The sequence below is a fragment of the Oncorhynchus keta genome, chromosome 32 (genome assembly GCF_023373465.1).
Source record: "Oncorhynchus keta strain PuntledgeMale-10-30-2019 chromosome 32, Oket_V2, whole genome shotgun sequence".
Lineage (NCBI taxonomy): Eukaryota > Metazoa > Chordata > Actinopteri > Salmoniformes > Salmonidae > Oncorhynchus > Oncorhynchus keta.
The window spans coordinates 25331613-25356467 of NC_068452.1; the positions used below are offsets into that span (position 1 = coordinate 25331613).

The 24855-nt window shown below is 43.7% G+C and overlaps 1 protein-coding gene across 2 annotated transcripts in view; it reads right to left on the bottom strand.

The window, feature by feature from the left end:
• LOC118365792 (collagen alpha-1(XI) chain-like) overlaps positions 1-24855 on the bottom strand; it is an 82433-nt gene that overhangs the window by 15061 nt on the left and 42517 nt on the right. For both annotated transcript variants that reach the window (XM_052491035.1, XM_052491034.1), the window contains 27 exons: positions 22123-22176; positions 21895-21948; positions 18018-18062; positions 14727-14780; positions 14551-14595; positions 14238-14291; positions 13883-13927; positions 12884-12937; positions 12369-12413; positions 11904-11957; positions 11081-11125; positions 10706-10759; positions 10281-10388; positions 9861-9914; positions 9470-9523; positions 9223-9267; positions 8149-8202; positions 7799-7843; positions 7515-7568; positions 7093-7146; positions 6690-6743; positions 6453-6560; positions 3474-3563; positions 3064-3117; positions 2724-2831; positions 2318-2425; positions 1882-1935 (listed from right to left, as the gene is read on the bottom strand). In XM_052491035.1, the coding sequence (XP_052346995.1) occupies positions 1882-1935; positions 2318-2425; positions 2724-2831; positions 3064-3117; positions 3474-3563; positions 6453-6560; positions 6690-6743; positions 7093-7146; positions 7515-7568; positions 7799-7843; positions 8149-8202; positions 9223-9267; positions 9470-9523; positions 9861-9914; positions 10281-10388; positions 10706-10759; positions 11081-11125; positions 11904-11957; positions 12369-12413; positions 12884-12937; positions 13883-13927; positions 14238-14291; positions 14551-14595; positions 14727-14780; positions 18018-18062; positions 21895-21948; positions 22123-22176 (1647 nt within the window). The remainder of the gene's footprint in view (positions 1-1881; positions 1936-2317; positions 2426-2723; positions 2832-3063; positions 3118-3473; positions 3564-6452; positions 6561-6689; positions 6744-7092; positions 7147-7514; positions 7569-7798; positions 7844-8148; positions 8203-9222; positions 9268-9469; positions 9524-9860; positions 9915-10280; positions 10389-10705; positions 10760-11080; positions 11126-11903; positions 11958-12368; positions 12414-12883; positions 12938-13882; positions 13928-14237; positions 14292-14550; positions 14596-14726; positions 14781-18017; positions 18063-21894; positions 21949-22122; positions 22177-24855) is intronic.

Consider the following 24855-nt stretch of genomic DNA (forward strand, 5'->3'; position numbering starts at 1 on the left):
AGATCAAGTACATGAAGATGCACAGTGCATGCTAACTAGACCATGAAGAAAGGCTTATAATACAGTAATATATTGTACAGTTAATTATAACTGCACATAATTATCTCAACGCTCAATTATAAACCCTTTCTCATTTATTGAGTCATTCATTTGAATTATCCTAGTGATAGCAGCTGGTGACGGGGAGGATACTGGCCGGTGCTTAATGCTGTGATTGGGGATGTCATATCCTGTCAGGTGTGTAATAAGTTGACTGGTGATGTCATATCCTGTCAGGTGTGTATGCCGCATTCAAAACAACTGTGAACTGGGAACTCGGAAACCTCTGATTTCAGTGTGTTCTAGACAACTGGGAACTCTGGGAAAAACTAGCTCTGGCCTGGAGAAATAACTTTCAACGGTCATCCATGTCGGATTTCCAAGTTGTGAAGATTACTGACATCACGATTTGACTTTGTTATTTTTCTAGTGATGTCATATCCTGTCAGGTGTGTAGAACTGTGGCTGGTGATGTCATATCCTGCTAGGTATGTAGTACCAGAGCGGAAGAGGCGAAGTGCCCAAAATCCATTCGCATGAGTTAAGTTCTTTTTGTATGGGAGTGTCGAATTATGTGAGGCTTATTTGATCTAATAGAAGTTTCGTAATGTTTATGCTGTTACAAATGTACTGATATAAGTGGATGCATTTGGCATTTCGGCAAATTTGAGAAAAACAACTTAGTTGTAGCTGTTGTTCACACTCGTATCTGCCCTCTCATTGGCTAGAATGGTCCCACCTGATCTCGCCTTCCTTCAATCTTTGAGGACGTATTGTTAGAGTGGTCACCTGGCTATATTGTTAAGATTGGTTAGTACTGTGGCTGGTGATGTCATATCCTGTCAGGTGTGTAGTACTATGGCTTGCGATGTCATATCCTGCCAGGTGAGTAGTACCAGAGATACTGGACATAAAGAGGAGATGCTTGTGTCTCCGCTCTAACAATGGGATTCGTTGTCCACAGAGCAGAACGGCAGGCTGTCAAGCTCCCGCCTATTCCTCTCTTTGGATTGGTGGATACATCTTGTTAGTTAAATACTTGTTTGAAACTGAGGTTTGGGATGTGGAACTGGAGACAAGTGGGAGTGGAGTTGCTGGGCGGGGATAGAATGATGGTCAAAGATAAAAGTCCAAAATAAAGCTAGTTCGTCCCCATTTTGACTTGGTGGGAGATCTGCCGACGTGCCCTTGGGAGGGGCCCTGGTTGATCCTGTGGGTCACTCTAGACGGGAGACGGTTAGATGACTGAATGTAATGTAAATGTTGAGCGGCTTCACTGCAGGTAGACTTTATGTTATAATATTCAATCAAAATAATATATACAAATAATAATAATAATAATACTTGTTTGAATATTAGATGAGGAATGTTGACATCAGCCACCTGTATTCAACATTGAGTAAGCCACCTGAGTAAGATCATAGTTTCATGAATGTGAACAGTCTGTTCTCGAATGTCAACAGGGACAACTCTGATAAAGGTTTTTTTCTCAAAGTTGCCGGGATGTCACATGCGTCACACTTATAACATCACGCTCGTAACAACCGAAGCATTATGAAACTTCTATTAGATCAAATAAGCCTCACGTATCAAAATAGCCATTTATGTTCATCTTGACTAAATTCAAAACTTTCATTGCCCCCCACACAAAAACTCTTCACCTACATAATAATTAAGGATTTGCTTAACATGGGCAGATTTGGGCCAGAGATAGGATCTTCCCCTCCCTCTCTCTGGTAGTACTGTGTCTGGTGATGTCATATCCTGTCAGGTGTATAATTCTGTGGCTTGTGAGGCTAAAATACAGTGTTGTGGTTGATATCTCGCCAGATGAAGACTCACAGATTCTCCTTTGTCTCCTTTACTGCCTTTCTGGCCTGGTCCTCCTGTCTCGCCCTGTAGACAACACACACACACACACACACACACACACACACACACACACACACACACACACACACACACACACACACACACACACACACACACACACACACACACACACACACACACACACACACACACACACACACACACACACACACGTTGCAGAGATAAAGAAACACACCCAGTAACGCATACACCTCACCCCCACACAACATCAAGGCCACTAGGTGAGTGGACTCCATGGCCAATAAGGACAATAGATCAATTGACTAGCAATAGAAAACCCCAGCAGTGCTTCAGGCCTTTAGGGCCAGGAGTTGGATTCTCCTAAGTTGTCCCTCTACAGTGGCATGGTACCTACTGTGCTGTACCTGTGCACAGGTGTAAGTACCTTGTCTCCATCCTCTCCTGGAGGCCCAGCGGGGCCAGCAGCACCAGGCAGCCCCATAGGCCCCTGTGCCCCGTCCTGTCCAGCCGGCCCGATGGGCCCCTTCTCTCCCTTGGGAACAGATGGATGAGGAAACACCGTTAGTCTAACCACAGCCATTATTCTAGTCTCATATTGCACAATGACATATTGATTCATAGATAACGCAGAGAGAGTGGAACATGCAGACACACACACACGCGCGCTCGCCCGCGCCTAAACACTGATTATGACACATACAGTACAGAGGAACCCACACATGCTGTTTATTTCTCAGTAATGAGTAGTGATGTTTGTCTGTCCATTTATAAATTGACACTGGCGTTGCATAAGAAAAAAAACGAATAAGGAAATGATCAAAGGTTCTTACTGGCTCGCCCTTTTCTCCCATTGGTCCTCCAGGGCCGACCCCACCGGAGCGCCCAGGCTGACCAATAGCACCGGCCGCTCCAGAAGGCCCTTTCTCCCCAGTGGCTCCCTGGGTAACAACACGACAGGGGGAACAGAGAGGTAAGAGGACAACGTCACATGATTCACTCTTTCATTTAGTACACTGGTTATGATCTTCATGGTAGCAGCCTCCCACTCTACAGGTCCTTGTTGGCTGTAGACCACATACGGACCAGGATGGGGGATGGAGGTGGAGATTAGGGGGGTAGCATGGGGAAAATGGGATTTAAACAATTGCTACATGATGAAATCCAATTTACCCCTGCTCCTGACAGACCGGTGGGTCCTTCTCCTCCTTTCAGTCCAGCAATGCCCTAGAGAGAGGCAAGCACACAGAGATGAACCAATCAGAGCCTTCATCACAGGAACTCCAACCAATCAGTTTCCATCCCACTGTCAGAGTATACAGTTATCAGATGGTCCACCATCAGTTAATTCAAGTAAAGGACTTAGGGTCAGTTTCCCAGACCCAGATGAAGCCCACTCTTGGACTAAAAAGCAGCATGGTCAATGGAGAATCTCTATAAAAAGCCAGGAAACTGGCCTTCAGTGATTTTCACAGAAAACACTGGGCGCTATACAATACAGTAGTACTTTACATCAGTGCAGAATGTAATATGTCAGTAGGGTGAAGGTCAGGAGATGTGAGGTGGGTGTGTTAGCTCGTTACCATGGCTCCAGGGCTGCCCCTGCTCCCTCTGAAGCCTCGGAGCCCAGCGGGGCCACTCTTTCCTGGAGCTCCAGACGGACCCGCGTCTCCCTGGAAACCAGAACAGACAGACAGACAGACAGACAGACAGACAGACAGACAGACAGACAGACAGACAGACAGACAGACAGATATGGAGGATTAGGTCTGAGTCTACCAGTGAGCTGACAACAGGCCTCTTTTTATTTTATATTTTTTTACGGGGTGGATCAGCTTAATATTGCGGACAGATTGTTGCTTCCATCAATGTAATTGTCTGCATCATTTCCAAACCCCCATATATTTTTGGGGTAAATATATCCATATCCATACATACCCATATATATAAACACACTACCGTTCAAAAGTTTGGGGTAAAAAAAAATGTCCATTAAAATAACATCAAATTGATTAGAAATACAGTGTAGACATTGTTAATGTTGTAAATGACTATTGTAGCTCGAAACGGCAGATTTTGTTTAATAGAATATCTACATAGGTGTACAGAGGCACATTATCAGAAACCATCAGTCCTGTGTTCCAATGGCATGTTGTGTTAGCTAATCCAAGTTTTTAATTTTAAAAGGCTAATTGATCATTAGAAAACCCTTTTGCAATTATGTTAGCACAGCTGAAAAATGTTGTCCTAATTAAAAAAGCTATAAAACTGGCCTTCTTTAGACTAGTTGATTATCTGGAGCATCATCATTTGTGGGTTCGATTACAGGCTCAAAATGGTACACCTATGTAGATATTCCATTAGAAATCTGCCCTTTCCAGCTACAATATTAATTTACAACATTAATAACTTCTTATGGCTGGGGGGCAGTATTGAGTACTGTTCCTCAGTCCCAGTTGCTAATATATGCATATTATTAGTATATTTGGATAGAAAATAAAAAGTTTATAAAACTGTTTGAATGATGTCTGTGAGTAAAACAGAACTCATATAGCAGGCAAAAACCTGAGAAAAAATCCAACCAGGAAGTGGGAAATCTGAGGTTGGTCGATTTTCAACTCAGCCCCTATCAAAGATACAGTGGGATATTGGTCATGTTGCACTTCCTAAGGTTTCCCCTAGATGTCAACTGTCTTTAGAAACTTGTTTGAGGCTTCTACTGTGAAGTGGGGCCGAATGAGAGAGGATTGAGTCAGAGGTCTGCCAGCAGTCACTGTGCTGGTCACACACATTTCACATGAGAGGTATCTCCCGTTCCTTTGCTTTTCTGAAGACAAAATAATTCTCCGGTTGGAAAATTATTGAAGATTTATGTTAAAAACATCCTAAAGATTGATTCCATACATTGTTTGACACATTTCTACGGTCTGTAACGGAACTTTTTGACATTTCGTCTACAACTAGTGAACGCGCTTCGTGAGTTTTGATTTGTTTACCAAATGGACATTATTGAACAAATCAAACATTTATTGTGGAACTGGGATTCCTGTGAGTGCATTCTGATGAAGATAATCAAAGGTAAGTGAATATTTATAATGTTATTTCTGACGTCTGTTGACTCCAACATGGCGGATATATGTATTTGTTCTCTGAGCGCCGTTCTCAGATTATAGCATGGTTCGCTTTTTCCGTAAAGCTTTTTTGTAAAATCTGACACAGCAGTTGCATTAAGGAGAAGTATATATTTAATTCCATGTGTAACAGTTGTATTTTCAGCAATATTTAGGATGAGTATTCCTGTCAATTGATGTGGTTATCTGCAAAATGACCGGATGTTTTTGGAACTACTGAACATAACGTGTCCAATGTATACTGAGATTTTTGATATAAATATGAACTTTATCAAACAAAACATACATGTATTGTATAACATGAAGTCAGTCCTATGAGTGTCATCTGATGACGATCATCAAAGGTTAGTGATGAATTTTATCTCTATTTTTGCTTTTTGGGACTCCTCTCTTTGGCTGGAAAAATGGTTGTGTTTTTCTGTGAATAGGTGCTGACCTAACATAATCGTTTGTGGTGCTTTCACTGTACAGCCTATTTGAAATCGGACACTGTGTTGGGATTAACAACAAGATTACATTTAAAATGGTATAAGATACTTGTATGTTTGAGGAATTTTAATTATGAGATTTCTGTTGTTTTGAATTTGGCGCCCTGCACTTTCACTGGCTGTTGTCATATCGATCCCGTTAACGGGATTTCAGCCCGAAGAAGTTTTAACAATGTCTACACTGTATTTCTGATCAATTTGATGTTATTTTATTGGGCCAAAAAAAATGCTTTTCTTTCAAAAACAAGAACATTTCTAAGTGACCCCAAACTTTTGAACGGTAGTGTATATATACATAAACATTCATATATATTCAAATATACACATACATACGTATATGAATACATACATATACACACTTTTTTTAGAATATACCTTTAATATTCCTCGCAAACCCTACCACCCCTCCCCTGATTGGAGTAAACTAATAAACAATAACACTTTGGATTCTACTGCCGGCTTATACATACTATACACATTTTACAGACACAATCTATTTTACAATTTCTTTACATTTTTATTTTATTTTACAATATATATTTTATTTGTTTTTAGTCCTTCCTCTATTTCTGATGTCCTTCCAGTTTGATTTCTATTTGTAACTGTGCTATTTCACCGCAGGCCTCTTATGGGGTGATAAATCACAGGGTACAGTGCAACAGTCACATCAACTGAGAGGAACATCCATATTTTATGAGCGGTAATGTACGGAGCACAGTGAGGTATGGAAAGAGGAATTTTTCTCTCCTCTTTATCAGTTTGGAAATTTGTGGGAAGGATAAATCCCTTGAGGTGAGGTGACCTACCTCGTTTCTGAGAGGGTCCTGGAGGAGACATGTATGATCTTCTATAGATTGCTTTTATGATGATAATAATGATAGTGTTGAAGATGATGATGGTGGCGGTGAAGATGATTCACTGAAGATGAACACGACGGACTCACCTTGGATCCCTCCTTGCCTGCTGCTCCGGGTAAACCCATCTCTCCAGGGGGTCCTGGTGACCCAGGGTGTCCTCTGTCGCCGTTAGGTCCAGTCTCACCAGATTTACCCTAACGACAACCCCGGAGACAAAACAAGACAGGAGTTCTCATTACCCCACAGCTCTCATTTATACGTTTGATTTTCATTGTCACAAACAAACTACAAATGTAGTTCTAATCACTTATTGGATAACTCACCTGTGGTCCGATCACACCCGTTGGCCCATGTGGACCAGTCTTGCCTTGGAAGCCCTGAGAGAGGAGAGATGACAAGTGAGAAAACAGCAAGTGAAGCTGTGACCCAAAGCTAAGAGCTGAGAGAGAAAGAGCCTGCCTGACAGACAGAGAGAGAAAGAAAGAAAGAAAGAGAGAAAGAGAGAGAGAGTTGTTTATGGATAGGATTAGTATCCTTCAATATGTAGCCCACTCTAGCACTTCAGTAATTCAGCATCCAAGCCACAGCTTTTGTCTTGCCTGTTGTTGTGGTGTTATTAGGGGTCTTGATGAGTGTTGTAATCTATGTCCATATTTGTACAAAGGCAAAAAAGTAACTAACAACCACATAATTCCTGGGTCATCATTGAATCTCAGTTTAACTCACTGGCTCCCCTCGCTGTCCTGGATGACCTGGTAGTCCGTCTTTTCCTACTGCTCCCTGAAAAATAATATTGCACTTTTGATTAGCATAGACACACATGCACACTAGATAGAGATAAACAGTACAGACAGACGCAACATAAGACTGGAATGAAAAACAGAAACATGTGAAACAATGCAGGGGCTCCCCAGTGGCTCCTGTCACTACAGACCCTGGTTAGTTTCCAGGCTGTATAACAACCGGCCGTGATTGGGAGTCCCGTAGGGCGGCGCACAATTGGCCCAGCGTTGTACAGGTTAGGGATTGGCCGGGGTAGGCCGCCATTGTAAATAAGAATTTATTCTTAACTGACTTGCCTAGTTACATAATGGTTAAATACAAAAATGTAAATAAAAGCTGCTTGTCATTTGACACATCACACTTACATTAGGTCCCTTAGGTCCTGCCTCACCGTTCCTTCCCTGTGGTCCTTGGGGTCCCTGTACGATCAACCAGACAACACAAAGACTCAATCCAGTTGACTATCTTTACCAGTAGGTATCATACACTGTTATGTATCTGTGAAGCATTATGATGCTTTTTCCTAGCAGGGTGTATTGTTGTAATATTATCATTCTATGCTAGCTATTATTAGATATACTATTATTAGCTGTGTTATATTATAGCTCAACTCTGGGGTTGTGAGGTTGTGTGTCAGACTGAAGCTTACCTGGTCTCCAGTGGATCCTGGTGGGCCTTCGTGTCCAGAGGTGCCCTGGTTGGTGGATCATGTAGAAGGTGGAGGATTGGGATGGAGAGAAACACAGTTATTGAGCCTGTTGGTCTATTCATTCATTTTATGAAAATATATTTTTTTACCATTGTTAATCATATCATTGGCGGTCTTTTGAAAGGACTCCTGAAATAACTGATTTCAGTTTCAAACATGTAGCTGCAGAGTATTGTAAGTATTATCTCTTTGCACCAGATGGCATGGCATGCTGTGCTGAACAGTAACACTTCCAACAGCGCCTGTTCCTTCTCTCGTTGTGAGACAGCTGTGCACTGGCCTAAACCCACCTTGTCTCCTGACTTTCCTGTCGGTCCTCGTGCTCCTCTCCCCCCTCTGGCACCCTATGAAAAAAACCACATCAACATAATCCTTCTTATGACAACACAAGTCATCCATAGGAGAAGGATAAATGACAAGGGGTGAATGAGAGTTCCTATGACGTAAATCAGTGGTCGACAAACCGGTCTGGTTTTCTGTAAAATAAAAAAAAAACAGCAATAAAGCCTTGCGTTCCTATTTCTTCAAATGAGTTTAGTGCTGGTGGTAGGTGTACTTTATTCAGCAGCCCTGGTGCCGGAAAGGCAAAGTGTTCCCATTTCGAACAATGTCTGAACTCCACCTACCTGGCAGGCCCGGAGAGCAAATCAAAAACCCAGCGCTGGCCAATCAGATAGCTCAGATCACTGTCTGCACAGTTTCCTTGAGCCATAGGCTGTCAAAAGAAGCCTCGAACGCACAGCAAAGTCGATCATGTGGGATTTCTAAACATTTAAAAACATGTCTAGAGAGAGATTCAACGAATACAGGAAAGCGCTGCTGTTTTTATGAGTATGTTTATGTTTAAGCTGTTATTCAGGACTTTCAGCACTTTGATAAGCCATTAAAATGCTAACCATCAGATGCAGGCCATTAGTCCAGTGAAATAAATGATTATGCTGTGCCTCACAAGTAATACAACAAATGATCTACTACCAATGTGATCATATACCTTCAATTTAGAAATATAATTTCTAAATAGTCTGAGAGGAACAACATTGGCAGGGTAATTCAAGCATAGTGATAACGTATTGGGCCTTATAGCTTACTGCACAAACCTCATTATTACTGAACTGTTTTTAACTGATTAATGTTGCATAGGCTTATGTTTTTGAAGTCATGTTAATCTTTTTATCTGAGCGGCAGATCTCGGCTTGCTGAGTCAAGTGATCTTGACTCAGAGAAGGTTGATGACCACTGATTGTAAATGAATGGTGTGCAATGTCAGTTGGCGAGAAACCGTGACTCACACCTCACCATAGGCCCAACGCAATAGAGATCAACAGACTCAGATGCTGTAAGACCAGAGGAGAAATCTAACTCACATTAGGACCTCTCTGACCCCCAGTTCCTGCTTGACCAGATGGACCCTGCAGAAGAGAAATGCAGCATTATCATCTATCAGTGAAAACAGTACAGACAGTTCACCAAGCTTTGGATGGTTAGAGGAGAATTACAGTAGAGGGTTTAATACGGTTCAATGTGGTTCAATACAGTTCAGTATGGTTCAATACAGTTCAGCATGGTTCAATACGGTTCAGCACGGTTCAATACGGGTCCTATGGTTCTCACCCGTCTTCCTTTCTCTCCCAGAACTCCGGCAGAACCAGGGAACCCCACGGATCCCTGGAGAACACACACAGAGGTTAACCATCTACAGCCTTACATTAATCATGCATCAACCACAACATTGAATAAACTAATAATGAACCACAGTATCGAATTAAGCAAAATCTAATCCATAAGTCAAACACACTGCCTTAAATATGCCATTAATCAACCCGCTAATGAATTGTTGTCACCAATGAACTATTAATAAAATACCTATTTTTAAATCAGCCATTTATCATGCTTTATGTTTTATTTGACAGCAATGAGCCAAAGAGCCAAAGAAATACACACTTCTTTCTGTTTCAAAGTTTTAATGTAAAACAAAGTCTTAAAGCTCTGAATTGGATTTCACCTTGGGCCCCTGTCTTCCTGGGTATCCTGGCAACCCTGGGACACCCAGTTTACCCTGAGGAAGGAGAGATAGAGAGGAAGAGAGAGAGAGAGAGAGAGAGAGAGAGAGAGAGAGAGAGAGAGAGAGAGAGAGAGAGAGAGAGAGAGAGAGAGAGAGAGAGAGAGAGAGAGAGATATTAACAGAAAAAGAGGAGTGGAATCATTATGGTTGACTTGGCAACATTGCCAAAAACAAAGTGCATAATGCATGCAAATACTGTATGACATGGTTTAAGCAGGGTGTTCATGTGATTACATGTACTGTAGCCGACACGCTGAACACGCATATATCCATACATCTGCATAATCCCAATAACTCATACATATTGCATAACCAGACACATACAGTAAATGTTAGACTCGTGAAATAATGTTTCTGTACCTTCTCTCCAGCTATGCCAGCACCTCCAACCTCTCCTAGGGGTCCCAACTGGCCCTTAGGCCCCTCTGGCCCATCCTCTCCATGACCTCCTGTGACCCCGTTATCACCCTACACACGCACACACACACACATCAGAGAGAGAGAGAGAGAGAGAGAGAGAGATAGGGAGAGCGAGAGAGATATAGGGAGAGCGAGAGAGAGACAGAGAGACAGAGAGAGAGAGAAAGAGAGAGAGAGACAGAGAGACAGAGAGAGAGAGAGACAGAGAGAGAGAGAAAAAGAGAGGTATATAGGAAGAAAGAGAAGCAGAGAGAAAAGCAGGTCAGACTAAGTGAGATCTCATCTCATTCTACATAAAATACCTTATTTGTTCATAATGAAAACTGATCTGAAGCGTGTGTAGTCTGACGTAGGTACACTCTCACCCTGTCTCCCTTGAGGCCCATGTCACCTTTGAACCCGGGGAAGCCATCTTCACCCTGCAATGTGAAGAGGAGAAGAAGACAGTGATTTCTAATGATTCATGATGATTCATGAATCACAGTACTGAGATCTGGCAGGTGTCTGATCTATTAAATCTCTATGGGGGATGTCATAATAAACCATGAAGTAGAAATGAGATGCCTTTACAGTATCTGACAGTGAGACAACTGGTACTTTGACTGTGAGTAATCCCGCTTATTACCAATTTGTAAGTCGCTCTGGATAAGAGCGTCTGCTAAATGACTTAAATGTAAATGTAAATGCCTAATTCTTCTAGTTTTACAGCACAATTACTGTGAAAATGACTCTTTTCTCACCTTTTCTCCTTTACTCCCCTTCAGACCTCTCACTCCATCAGCCCCCTGTGAAACAGACATTCAAATACAAATAGAATCAGAACAGGCCACAATATCACTGATAATCACCATTCAAGATGATACTGTACTACAGTACTGTATTCAGAAGTAAATAAAAGTACTATCAACAGCATGCTTGGGCTGTCACTAAACCATGTTTTTATTGTATTTTACTGCCACAACTACTGGAAGAAACACCATGATTTTACCCTGGAGAAGGACTTATGAATGACTATTGATTTGCTCTTAACCTGTCATTGCCCTGCTATTGACCAGTTATTGACCCTCTATTAACGATTGCAGACGAGGTCAGCTTGCGCCTTAACGACAGTGACCTAGAGGTGGAATACTGGTGGTGTGAATATTACTTTGAGTGAGTAAGCATTCCCAGCAATGACAAAATTTGAATTCCATGTGTACACGCTAAATTCACACACACGCACGTACACGAGTACACACACACACACACCCACCTCCACGCTCACACACACGCTCACACACACAACATAATCCCACCCCCACACACCTAAACACGTTCCTCTCTTATCCAACATTGTCATTTCTACTGTCCATCAAACGTTATCCCCACTGTCATTAGATCTCCTCCTGAGAATACACCTGCTCTCTCTGAACCTGTCAACGGTCAATCACACACTCACACACACTCCCACAACATGTCCATCACAGGTAGAGAGATTGAAATGTCTGAGGGAATGGCTATCTCTGTCAGCACGGTACATTTGAGGACATTTCAACTGTGACCATTCCATAGCATCTGACTCACCTTGACACCGCGAGTTCCTGGATAACCAACAGGCCCTTGGGTTCCAGGCAAACCCTGTACGACAAAACAACATCAGGATTCATCTGTCTGAAGAGCACTATCCATTATACAGATGCGAGTGAGCAATTGTGTTGGGCGAATGTAGTCAAATCGCACAATGGCAATGAGTGCTTTTGACTGGACAATGAGGACGAGTGCACTTTATGATCATTACCATACGGCTGATGAGCGGAATGGATTGACGTGACTGCTCAATGACGATGGCGTTGTGAAAATACAATGCTGAAATGGGTGAGTCAACGGGAGTGATGACGATGATGACGGCGAGCTAACGTGGACGAACATGATTGGAGTGGAAGGGAGTGTCCGATGGCAACGCATTCAGTGAACGTGATTGGATAATATGGACGTTTATATGACAGCACAGTGGTATGATGACCCAGGCAGGTCTGTACTGTAACTCACATTGAGCCCCTTCTCTCCTGGAGGGCCTTCTCTTCCTGGATGGCCCTGAACACATTGAACAGACATAGCATATTAGAAGTCTTATTATGAGACATCATAAAGGCTCACACGTGTTTATAACAAGTAATACAGCATCGTACCAGCCGGCGGTACCTTACTATTATAACTATCCACAGATCTCCAAGTCTGTTTTAAGAAATAATCCATGGAGCTTGATGGACAGTGCAAAGCAAAGGGAATACAGCACAACGTATAGAGGGACTTGGAGGGTGCTGTGTCTGCAGAACACGACAGTACACACGAAACATAAGCCCTGTTTCCTGTTACGTAAAGCCATGTGGATGGACGTTTAGCTAAGCCCTTTTGTAAACAGATCCATCATTCAATAGAGCTCATTGAAATGCTGCGTTGGAGATCTTTCCTAATGCCTTCTGTTCTCCCCTGCTGGTGGAGAAGGGGTAATGCACCCTGGTAAGGTCAGCGCTGCTGAGGAAGAATCAGATGGATGTACTTACAGTAGGGCCGTCGATACCAGAGAGTCCCTGCAGCCCACCGCTCCCCTGGGGACCCTGTGGGGGACAGAGACAGATCATGAGTGGTGAAATTTACTGTATATTCAAATCAATCTCAAGGGTAACAACCAGGTTACAACAATGTGATACAGGGTATATGAGTTTTTGACTATGAATAGCCTTTAGTGCAGCCATACTCAACCGGTGGCTACCGACTTTAAAAATAAATAATTTAAAAAAAACTTGGCCTTTCAATGTATTAATGTGGTTGAGAGCTGTAACAGTAGAATGCACAAGGTGCAATGTTTTACATTTGGTAGTGTATGGGAAGTTTTCCTCTTGTTGTGTCATTCACTGACAGACATTAGAGAGCTATTTCTAATCTGTCAGAAATGCAGTTGATCAACTAACCCATGTTAGCTAGGTAGGTATGTTAGGCTAACCCGCTATCTAAATCTTGTAGTTATCATGGCCAGATTATATGCCCATGGAGGACCCCATGGATTTTGTTGACACAAACTGAAGGAAATTAGCTTTAAAACTGCACCATTTTCTCTCCGCTTCATGACAATATGTGTAGAAGAATTGCAGGGAAATTTAGTTAAGAACTGCTAAATGTTCTTTCTGCCATCAAGAGGAGAGTGAACAGTCTGGGGTCATGTGGGTCACGAGGTGGGGGTTTGTTACTACGCCGATGAAGACAATATCCATCCGGACCTTTACCACCTAGGAAATAGTAGTTGAGTAGCCCTGCTATAGTGTGAGGAGGCTGTGGTGTGTGATAGCACAGCACTGACTCCCTGCCTGCCTGTGTGTTCCAGTGTGTGTTTCCGGGATATTCATTTTCTATCTAGTGCCCTCTGTAATCTCAATGGGAGCCAGAAGTGGCTGGTACTGGGTCACAGCGTTCAAGGCCAGCCTCCCTGAGCTGATAGCGGAGCTGATAGCGGTCACAAGATCAGATCTTTAAATCTGAAATGAAGAGAGATGCATGGTGCCTACCTTCTCTCCTGGCAGGCCGATGGGACCCTGAGAACCAGCAAGGCCCTGGACCAGAACAAAGCATTAATCAGGTTAGTGTGTGTGTGTGTGTGTGTGTGTGTGTGTGTGTGTGTGTGTGTGTGTGTGTGTGTGTGTGTGTGTGTGTGTGTGTGTGTGTGTGTGTGTGTGTGTGTGTGTGTGTGTGTGTGTGTGTGTGTGTGTGTGCGTGTGTGTGAGAGAGAGAGAGAGAGAGAGAGAGAGAGAGAGAGAGAGAGAGAGAGACAAAGTAGAAAAATAAAGTGTTGAGACTGTTTTTTATGGATGATGTTTTTGACGACATGTTGTTGTGTGTTGACATTGTGTGATTACAGGTTACCTGTAATCCAGGATTTCCTTGTTGACCGCTGGGCCCTGTCTCTCCAGGTGGCCCCTGAGACAAAACAACAAGAAGTGTCACACACACTTTCTCTTCACACAACCCTGGTCACATGGTCAGAGCCCCACATGCTAGGAATCCTAAACAGGGTCATGGGACTGCTACTCCACTGTGGTCAATGCTTTTGCATAAACATCATCTTTAGAACGCTTTAGAAAGCTTTTATTCACCCATTATAGTCATCATGGATCAACTGTTGTCATTTTGAGGTCATGAAAACTACAAAGTCCCATTTGAAGTTAAAAATACTGACCAGGTTGCCCTTTGACCCTTGAACTCCATCCACACCTGTAATACCCTGAAAGAGAAAGGCAGGTAATCATTAATTGTATTTGATGTTATCTATTCATGTCAGACTGGTTTGAAGGGTGTTAAATTGCCTATAGGAACAGCGTTAAGGTGAAGGTTGGATGTTGGATGTTGACTTACTGGCTGGCCAGGTGGCCCAGGGGACCCTCTGGGTCCGACAAGTCCTCTGGCACCCTAGAGTCAAACACAGCACACTGATCAATACTGTATCAGGTTCATATAAGCTCATGTGTACATCCTCAAATTATGACTGAAATACAGGTACAGGAAACATTACCAGTCAAAAGTTTGGACACACCTACTCATTCAAGGGTTTTTCTTTGTTTTTACTATTTTGTACATTGTAGAATAATAGTGAAGACATCAAAACTATGAAATAACACATATGGAATCATGTGGTAACCAAAAAAAGTGTTAAACAAAATATATTTGATATTTGAGATTCTTCAATGTAGCCACCCTTTGCTTTGATAGGGTGGCTGGAGTCTTTAACACTTTTTAGGGCCTTCCTCTGATTTTGCCTGGTATAGAGGTCATGGATTTCAGGAATCTTGGTCCCGGTGATGTACTGGGTCGTATGCACTACCCTCTGTAGTGCCTTGTGGTCAGAGGCTGAGCAGTTGCCATACCAGGCAGTGATGCAACCCATCAGGATGCTCTCGATGGTACAGCTGTAAAACCTTTTGAGGATCTGAGGACCCATGCCAAATCTATTCAGCCTCCTGAGGGGGAATAAGTTTTGTCGTGCCCTCTTCACGACTGTCTTGGTGTGCTTGGACCATGTTACTTTGTTGGTGATGTGGACGCCAAGCTCTCAACCTGCTCCACTACAGCCCCGTTGATGAGAATGGGGGCGTGCTCGGTCCTCTTTTTCCTGTTGTCCACAATAATCTCCTTTGTTTTGATCACGTGGAGGGAGAGGTTTTTGTCCTTGCATCACATGGTCAGGTCTCTGGCCTCCTCCCTATAGGCTGTCTCATCATTGCCACTGTTGTGTCATCAGAAAACGTAATGATGGTGTTGGAGTCGTGCCTGGCCGTGCAGTCATGAGTGAACAGGGAATACAGGAGGGGACTGAGCACGCACCCCTGAGGGGCCCCAGTGTTGAGTATCAGCGTGGTGTTGTTACCAACCCTTACCACCTGGGGGCAGCCCGTCAGGAAGTCCAGGATCCAGTTGCAGAGGGAGGTGTTTAGTCCCAGGGTCCTTAGCTTAGTGATGAACTTTGAGGGCACTATGATGTTGAACACTGAGCTGTAGTTAATGAATAGCATTCTCACATAGGTGTTCCTTTATTCCAGGCGTGAAAGGGCAGTGTGGTGTGCTGTTGAAAAACAGTTGATAGTCCCATTAAGCACAAATCAGATGGGATGGCGTGTCACTGCAGAATGCTGTGGTAGCCATGCTGGTTAAGTGTGCCTTGAATTCTAAATAAACCACTGACAGTGTCACCAGGACAGCACACCTACACCATCACACCTACTCCTCCATGCTTCACGGAGGGAAGCACACATGCGGAGATCATCTGTTCACCTACTCTGCGCCTCACAAAGACACGGCGGTTGGAACCAAAAATCTCAAATTTGGACTCATCAGAACAAAGGACAGATTTCCACCAGTCTTGTTCATTACTCGTGTTTCTTGGCCCAAGCAAGTCTCTTCTTCTTATTGGTGTACTTTAGTAGTGGTTTCTTTGCAGCAATTTGTGCATGTCTCCTCTGAACAGTTGATTTTGAAGATGTGTCTGTTACTTGAACTCTGTGAAGCATTTATTTGGGCTGCAATTTCTGAGGCTGGTAACTCTAATGAACTTAACCTCTGCAGCAGAGGTAACTCTGGGTCTTCCTTTCCTGTGTCAGTCCTCATGAGAGGCAGTTTCATCATAGCGCTTGATGGTTTTTGCGACTGCACTTGAAGAAACTTTCAAAGTTGTTGAAATTTTCAGGAATGACTGACCTTCATGTCTTGAAGTAATGATGGATTGTCATTTCTCTTTGCTTATTTGAGCTGTTAACATGGATTTGGTCTTTTACCAAATAGGGCTATCTTCTGTATACCAACCCTACCTTGTCACAACACAACTGATTGGCTCAAACGCATTAAGAAGGAAAGAAATTCCACAAATTAACTTTTAACAAGGCACACATGTTAATTGAAATGCATTCCAGGTGACTACCTCATAAAGCTGGTTGAGAGAATGCCAAGAGGGTGCAAAGCTGTCATCAAGGCAAAGAGTGGCTACTTTGAAGAATCTCAAATCTCAAATATATTTTGAGTAGTGCAACACTTTTTTGGTTATAATAATAATATAATAATAATACTACATGACTCCATGTGTTATTTCATAGTTTTAATGTTTTTCACTATTATTCTACAATTGAAAATATTTTTTAAAATAAAGAAAAACACTTGAATGAGTAAGGGTGTCCAAAATTATCACTGGTACTGTATATACAGTATATATTTGTGTGTGTGTGTCTGTATGCGTGTTTCTGTGTGTTTCTGTGTGCTCATCATGCATTTGTGACTCCGTGTTTGAGAGATATTGTATGTATGTTTGAGTGTGTGTTAGTAGTGTCTGAGGAAGAGCGAGTTAAATGTGCCTCTGCGCATATGGGCAAGTGTGTATTTGTGTGAGAGTGAGTGTGTGTGTCTGTAAAGAGAGATGAAGCGGGTTTGGGGGTGTCTCTGCGTGTGTTGTTTTTGTCAGCATCACTCTTTGTACCTCGGCCAAGCCACCTGTTCCAAAGCCGCATCTGTGATCTCCCTTGAAGTGATTGATATGGAAATATAATCATTCAGGCCAGGATTTCATCTCTACCATCTCTCTCTCCCTTTCCTTCACTCTCTAACTCGCTCTTATCTCATTCACCACCCACTGAATTCCTCTCTCACATTTATCTCCCACCCTCTCTCCCCCTTCCCCCTCACTTCCCCCATCTCTCATCCAAACCCCCTGAGTCTCTCCCTGGTTTAAGGGCTCAGACACACCAATAGCATTTGCCTGCGGAGAGTACTGTAGTTACGAACTGAGTGCAAACCGATTTTACATGTTGAATCACGGAAAATGACATTTTCGCAAGACTCTGACTCAGACAGCCTCAACAGCACGCTGAACGGTAAACGATCGGTAGATCCACATTCAGTGTGAGCCTTAACACAGCCTTCCTAACATGTCTAATACAGTCCTCTATTTATCTGGTCGCTGGGTGATCCATTTAGAGAGGCAGAGCCCCACTGGGCCTCCTTCTCACCTGCTGGGATAAAGATGGAGTGTGAATCGTAGACAATCAGCCTGGGCACACTGCGGTCATAGAGCCACCTGATGGGTGGAGGAAAGTGTGTGTGTGTGTGTGTGTGTGTGTGTGTGCGCAGAATGTGCCGAAGCTGCATTTGGATGTGGTTACTCACAGGTTCACCGGGCTGTCCAGTCGGCCCTACGGGTCCATCTAAACCCTAAAAAAGGACACGAGAAAGAGTCAACAGAGAGAGAATACTGTCCTCTCTTCATGTGCCTCTCTGTCCTATTAAAGAAATCAGTTGATTGACAGATATGTCTACGTAATACATCACACCCGACCTCTATCCCCCTTTCACATAACTAACATGCCTTGTCCTGACCACAATTCATCATCAATAGCCGAAAATTTGTCTGAAATTAATTTTGAATCCTCACTGGGTTTTAATCATTGATATTTGCATTGCTTGTTGTTGAGTGAACTAAAGCCAGAACGACAGAGATTTATGACAAATGGTGAGTGCTTTGTCCTGGGTGCTTTGGTACTGTGGTCCTGTCGGAGAATTTCCTCTACCGATCATGGTGATGGCGTCCTTCACTTTTACCTTGCCTCGTGGAAAAGGGGTTTCAACTGCATCCACATGTATAGCATAATACATTTGACATTTCTCTCATTTAGAAGACGCTCCTGTCCAGAGTTACATTAGTGAGTGCATACGTTTTCGTACTTTTTCATATAATATGTATGTACGTATATTATACAGAACGGTATGTGGCTCTGGTTTCCATATGCAGCACACATAGAAATGGAATTCAAATTCTGTGTCTGCCCATGGGGTCCATGTTTCCTGGATTTTGCTGAAGGGGATGTTGAGTATGGTTACTTTGCTGAAGAGGGTGCTGGGTATGGTTACTTTGCTGAAGGGGATGCTGGGTATGGTTACTTTGCTGAAGGGGATGCTGGGTATGGTTACTTTGCTGAAGGGGATGTTGAGTATGGTTACTTTGCTGAATGGGATGCTGGGTATGGTTACTTTGCTGAAGAGGGTGCTGGGTATGGTTACTTTGCTGAATGGGATGCTGGGTATGGTTACTTTGCTGAAGGGGATGCTGGGTATGGTTACTTTGCTGAAGAGGGTGCTGGGTATGGTTACTTTGCTGAAGGGGATGTTGAGTATGGTTACTTTGCTGAATGGGATACTGAGTATGGTTACTTTGCTGAATGGGATGCTGGGTATGGTTACTTTGCTGAAGGGGATGTTGGGTATGGTTACTTTGCTGAATGGGATGCTGGGTAGGGTTACTTTGCTGAATGGGATGCTGGGTATGGTTACTTTGCTGAAGGGGATGTTGAGTATGGTTACTTTGCTGAATGGGATGCTGGGTATGGTTACTTTGCTGAAGGGGATGCTGGGTATGGTTACTTTGCTGAAGGGGATGTTGAGTATGGTTACTTTGCTGAATGGGATGTTGGGTATGGTTACTTTGCTGAAGGGGATGTTGGGTATGGTTACTTTGCTGAAGGGGATGCTGGGTATGGTTACTTTGCTGAAGGGGATGTTGAGTATGGTTACTTTGCTGAAGGGGATGTTGGGTATGGTTACTTTGCTGAATGGGATGCTGGGTATGGTTACTTTGCTGAAGGGGATGTTGGGTATGGTTACTTTGCTGAATGGGATGCTGGGTAGGGTTACTTTGCTGAATGGGATGCTGGGTATGGTTACTTTGCTGAAGGGGATGTTGAGTATGGTTACTTTGCTGAATGGGATGCTGGGTATGGTTACTTTGCTGAAGGGGATGCTGGGTATGGTTACTTTGCTGAAGGGGATGTTGAGTATGGTTACTTTGCTGAAGGGGATGCTGGGTATGGTTACTTTGCTGAATGGGATGCTGGGTATGGTTACTTTGCTGAAGAGGGTGCTGGGTATGGTTACTTTGCTGAAGGGGATGTTGGGTATGGTTACTTTGCTGAATGGGATGCTGGGTATGGTTACTTTGCTGAAGGGGATGTTGAGTATGGTTACTTTGCTGAAGGGGATGTTGGGTATGGTTACTTTGCTGAATGGGATGCTGGGTATGGTTACTTTGCTGAAGGGGATGTTGGGTATGATTACTTTGCTGAATGGGATGCTGGGTAGGGTTACTTTGCTGAATGGGATGCTGGGTATGGTTACTTTGCTGAATGGGATGTTGGGTATGGTCACTTTGCTAAATGGGATGCTGGGTATGGTTACTTTGCTGAATGGGATGCTGGGTATGGTTACTTTGCTGAAGGGGATGTTGGGTATGGTTACTTTGCTGAATGGGATGCTGGGTATGGTTACTTTGCTGAAGGGGATGCTGGGTAGGATTACTTTGCTGAAAGGGATGCTGGGTATGGTTACTTTGCTGAAGGGGATGCTGGGTAGGATTACTTTGCTGAAAGGGATGCTGGGTATGGTTACTTTGCTGAAGGGGATGCTGGGTATGATTACTTTGCTGAAAGGGATGCTGAGTATGGTTACTTTGCTGAAGAGGATGCTGAGTATGGTTACTTTGCTGAAAGGGATGCTGGGTGTGGTTACTTTGCTGAAGGGGATGCTGGGTATGGTTACTTTGCTGAAGGGGATGTTGAGTATGGTTACTTTGCTGAATGGGATGCTGGGTAGGGTTACTTTGCTGAAGGGGATACTGAGTATGGTTACTTTGCTGAAGGGGGTGCTGGGTATGGTTATTTTGCTGAAGGGGATGTTGAGTATGGTTACTTTGCTGAAGGGGATGCTGGGTAGGGTTACTTTGCTGAAGGGGATGCTGGGTATGGTTATTTTGCTGAAGGGGATGTTGAGTATGGTTACTTTGCTAAAGGGGATGTTGAGTATGGTTACTTTGCTGAAGGGGATGTTGGGTATGGTTACTTTGCTGAATGGGATGCTGGGTAGGGTTACTTTGCTGAAGGAGATGCTGGGTATGGTTACTTTGCTGAAGGGGATGCTGGGTATGGTTACTTTGCTGAAGGGGATGCTGGGTAGGATTACTTTGCTGAAAGGGATGCTGGGTATGGTTACTTTGCTGAAGGGGATGCTGGGTAGGATTACTTTGCTGAAAGGGATGCTGGGTATGGTTACTTTGCTGAAGGGGATGCTGGGTATGATTACTTTGCTGAAAGGGATGCTGAGTATGGTTACTTTGCTGAAGAGGATGCTGAGTATGGTTACTTTGCTGAAAGGGATGCTGGGTGTGGTTACTTTGCTGAAGGGGATGCTGGGTATGGTTACTTTGCTGAAGGGGATGTTGAGTATGGTTACTTTGCTGAATGGGATGCTGGGTAGGGTTACTTTGCTGAAGGGGATACTGAGTATGGTTACTTTGCTGAAGGGGGTGCTGGGTATGGTTATTTTGCTGAAGGGGATGTTGAGTATGGTTACTTTGCTGAAGGGGATGCTGGGTAGGGTTACTTTGCTGAAGGGGATGCTGGGTATGGTTATTTTGCTGAAGGGGATGTTGAGTATGGTTACTTTGCTAAAGGGGATGTTGAGTATGGTTACTTTGCTGAAGGGGATGTTGGGTATGGTTACTTTGCTGAATGGGATGCTGGGTAGGGTTACTTTGCTGAAGGAGATGCTGGGTATGGTTACTTTGCTGAAGGGGATGCTGGGTAGGGTTACTTTGCTGAAGGGGATGCTGGGTAGGGTTACTTTGCTGAAGGGGATGCTGGGTATGGTTACTTTGCTGAAGGGGATGCTGGGTAGGGTTACTTTGCTGAAGGGGATGCTGGGTAGGGTTACTTTGCTGAAGGGGATGCTGGGTAGGGTTACTTTGCTGAAGGGGATGCTGGGTAGGGTTACTTTGCTGAAGGGGATGCTGGGTATGGTTACTTTGCTGAATGGGATGCTGGGTATGGTTACTTTGGTGAAGGCGATGCTGGGTATGGTTACTTTGCTGAAGGGAATGCTGGGTATGGTTACTTTGCTGAAGGTGATGCTGAGGAATGATTACTTTGCTGAAGGGGATGCTGGGTATGGTTACTCCGCAGGACCCTATAGTACATGTATGGTTGCTTTATGTCCTCACCTTTTCTCCTGACTCTCCAGCAGGCCCATGTGGTCCAGGCTTCCCTCTCTCCCCCTAGGAGAACATACATGATATATTGTGTAAGGCATATGTAGACTTAATGTTCAATGCCATTAAACACATCAGCAGTCACAAATTCTTCCCAAACATAAATGTCAAAACACGCACACAGTCTCAGGAGGAGAGAAAGACAGACAGTAGAGACTCGGGTTGCTAGACCTCACTCACTCTGTGGCCCTTGTTTCCTGGGAGACCTGGCAGTCCGTCGAAGCCTCTGTCCCCCTGAGGATAAATAGACCCAAGAGCATGAGATCGAAACATAGTTACAACAGGCACACACACACACACACACACACACACACACACACACACACACACACACACACACACACACACACACACACACACACACACACACACACACACACACACACACACACACACACACACACACACACACACACACACGCACACACAATAGATTGAGATACCTTCCCTGTGGACTCTCCCATCTGGCAGTGTGTTATTTGCTCTGACTGGGAACAGCGTGTGAGTGTGCGTGTGCGTGTGTGTGAACAGCAGTGTCTTTATCTGTCAGAACAGTGTTTTAGCACAGAACAGGACAGAACAGCTAATACTCTGGCTTCCGTGTGTGTGTGTATGTGTGTGTGTGTAGTGTCTCTGGCTGGGACTGCGGGCCCAGAGTGTTAGCTGTTCTGGAACACTGTTCTGACCGATAAAGACACTGCTGTCCAGGGGAGCGTCATTTATTTTGCCAAGCTCTTCCTGCAGCTGTAAACTATTGAATCGCTGGCGTGGTTAATATGCCTACTAAACTCAATATTAGAACCTCTGATAGCTCTAGGGTTATTTAGCAAGTGAAAATGAAGACCTCATTCGACAATTCCCGTGGAAACATTCATTTGTTCACAATTCTGTTGCTAACTCGCAAGAACACATAGTAAATTGGATCAGTCAGATTAACTGCCCGACACAACAATAGTGCAGTTCATCCCAAAACAAACTATCCACTGTGCAGGTACAGTACACTACACACAAACAAACTATCCACTGTGCAGGTACAGTACACTACACACAAACAAACTATCCACTCTGCAGGTACAGTACACTACACACAAACAAACTATCCACTCTGCAGGTACAGTACACTACACACAAACAAACTATCCACTCTGCAGGTACAGTACACTACACACAAACAAACTATCCACTGTGCAGGTACAGTACACTACACACAAACAAACTATCCACTCTGCAGGTACAGTACACTACACACAAACAAACTATCCACTGTGCAGGTACAGTACACTACACACAAACACACTATCCACTGTGCAGGTACAGTACACTACACACAAACAAACTATACACTCTGCAGGTACAGTACACTACACACAAACAAACTATCCACTCTGCAGGTACAGTACACTACACACAAACAAACTATCCACTCTGCAGGTACAGTACACTACACACAAACAAACTATCCACTCTGCAGGTACAGTACACTACACACAAACAAACTATCCACTCTGCAGGTACAGTACACTACACACAAACAAACTATCCACTGTGCAGGTACAGTACACTACACACAAACAAACTATCCACTCTGCAGGTACAGTACACTACACACAAACAAACTATCCACTCTGCAGGTACAGTACACTACACACAAACAAACTATCCACTGTACAGGTACAGTACACTACACACAAACAAACTATCCACTCTGCAGGTACAGTACACTACACACAAACAAACTATCCACTCTGCAGGTACAGTACACTACACACAAACAAACTATCCACTCTGCAGGTACAGTACACTACACACAAACAAACTATCCACTCTGCAGGTACAGTACACTACACACAAACAAACTATCCACTCTGCAGGTACAGTACACTACACACAAACAAACTATCCACTCTGCAGGTACAGTACACTACACACAAACAAACTATCCACTCTGCAGGTACAGTACACTACACACAAACAAACTATCCACTGTGCAGGTACAGTACACTACACACAAACACACTATCCACTGTGCAGGTACAGTACACTACACACAAACAAACTATCCACTGTGCAGGTACAGTACACTACACACAAACAAACTATCCACTCTGCAGGTACAGTACACTACACACAAACAAACTATCCACTGTGCAGGTACAGTACACTACACACAAACAAACTATCCACTCTGCAGGTACAGTACACTACACACAAACACACTATCCACTCTGCAGGTACAGTACACTACACACAAACAAACTATCCACTGTGCAGGTACAGTACACTACACACAAACACACTATCCACTGTGCAGGTACAGTACACTACACACAAACACACTATCCACTGTGCAGGTACAGTACACTACACACAAACAAACTATCCACTCTGCAGGTACAGTACACTACACACAAACAAACTATCCACTGTGCAGGTACAGTACACTACACACAAACACACTATCCACTGTGCAGGTACAGTACACTACACACAAACAAACTATCCACTCTGCAGGTACAGTACACTACACACAAACAAACTATCCACTGTGCAGGTACAGTACACTACACACAAACAAACTATCCACTCTGCAGGTACAGTACACTACACACAAACAAACTATCCACTGTGCAGGTACAGTACACTACACACAAACAAACTATCCACTGTGCAGGTACAGTACACTACACACAAACAAACTATCCACTGTGCAGGTACAGTACACTACACACAAACAAACTATCCACTGTGCAGGTACAGTACACTACACACAAACAAACTATCCACTCTGCAGGTACAGTACACTACACACAAACAAACGATCCACTGTGCAGGTACAGTACACTACACACAAACAAACTATCCACTGTGCAGGTACAGTACACTACACACAAACAAACTATCCACTCTGCAGGT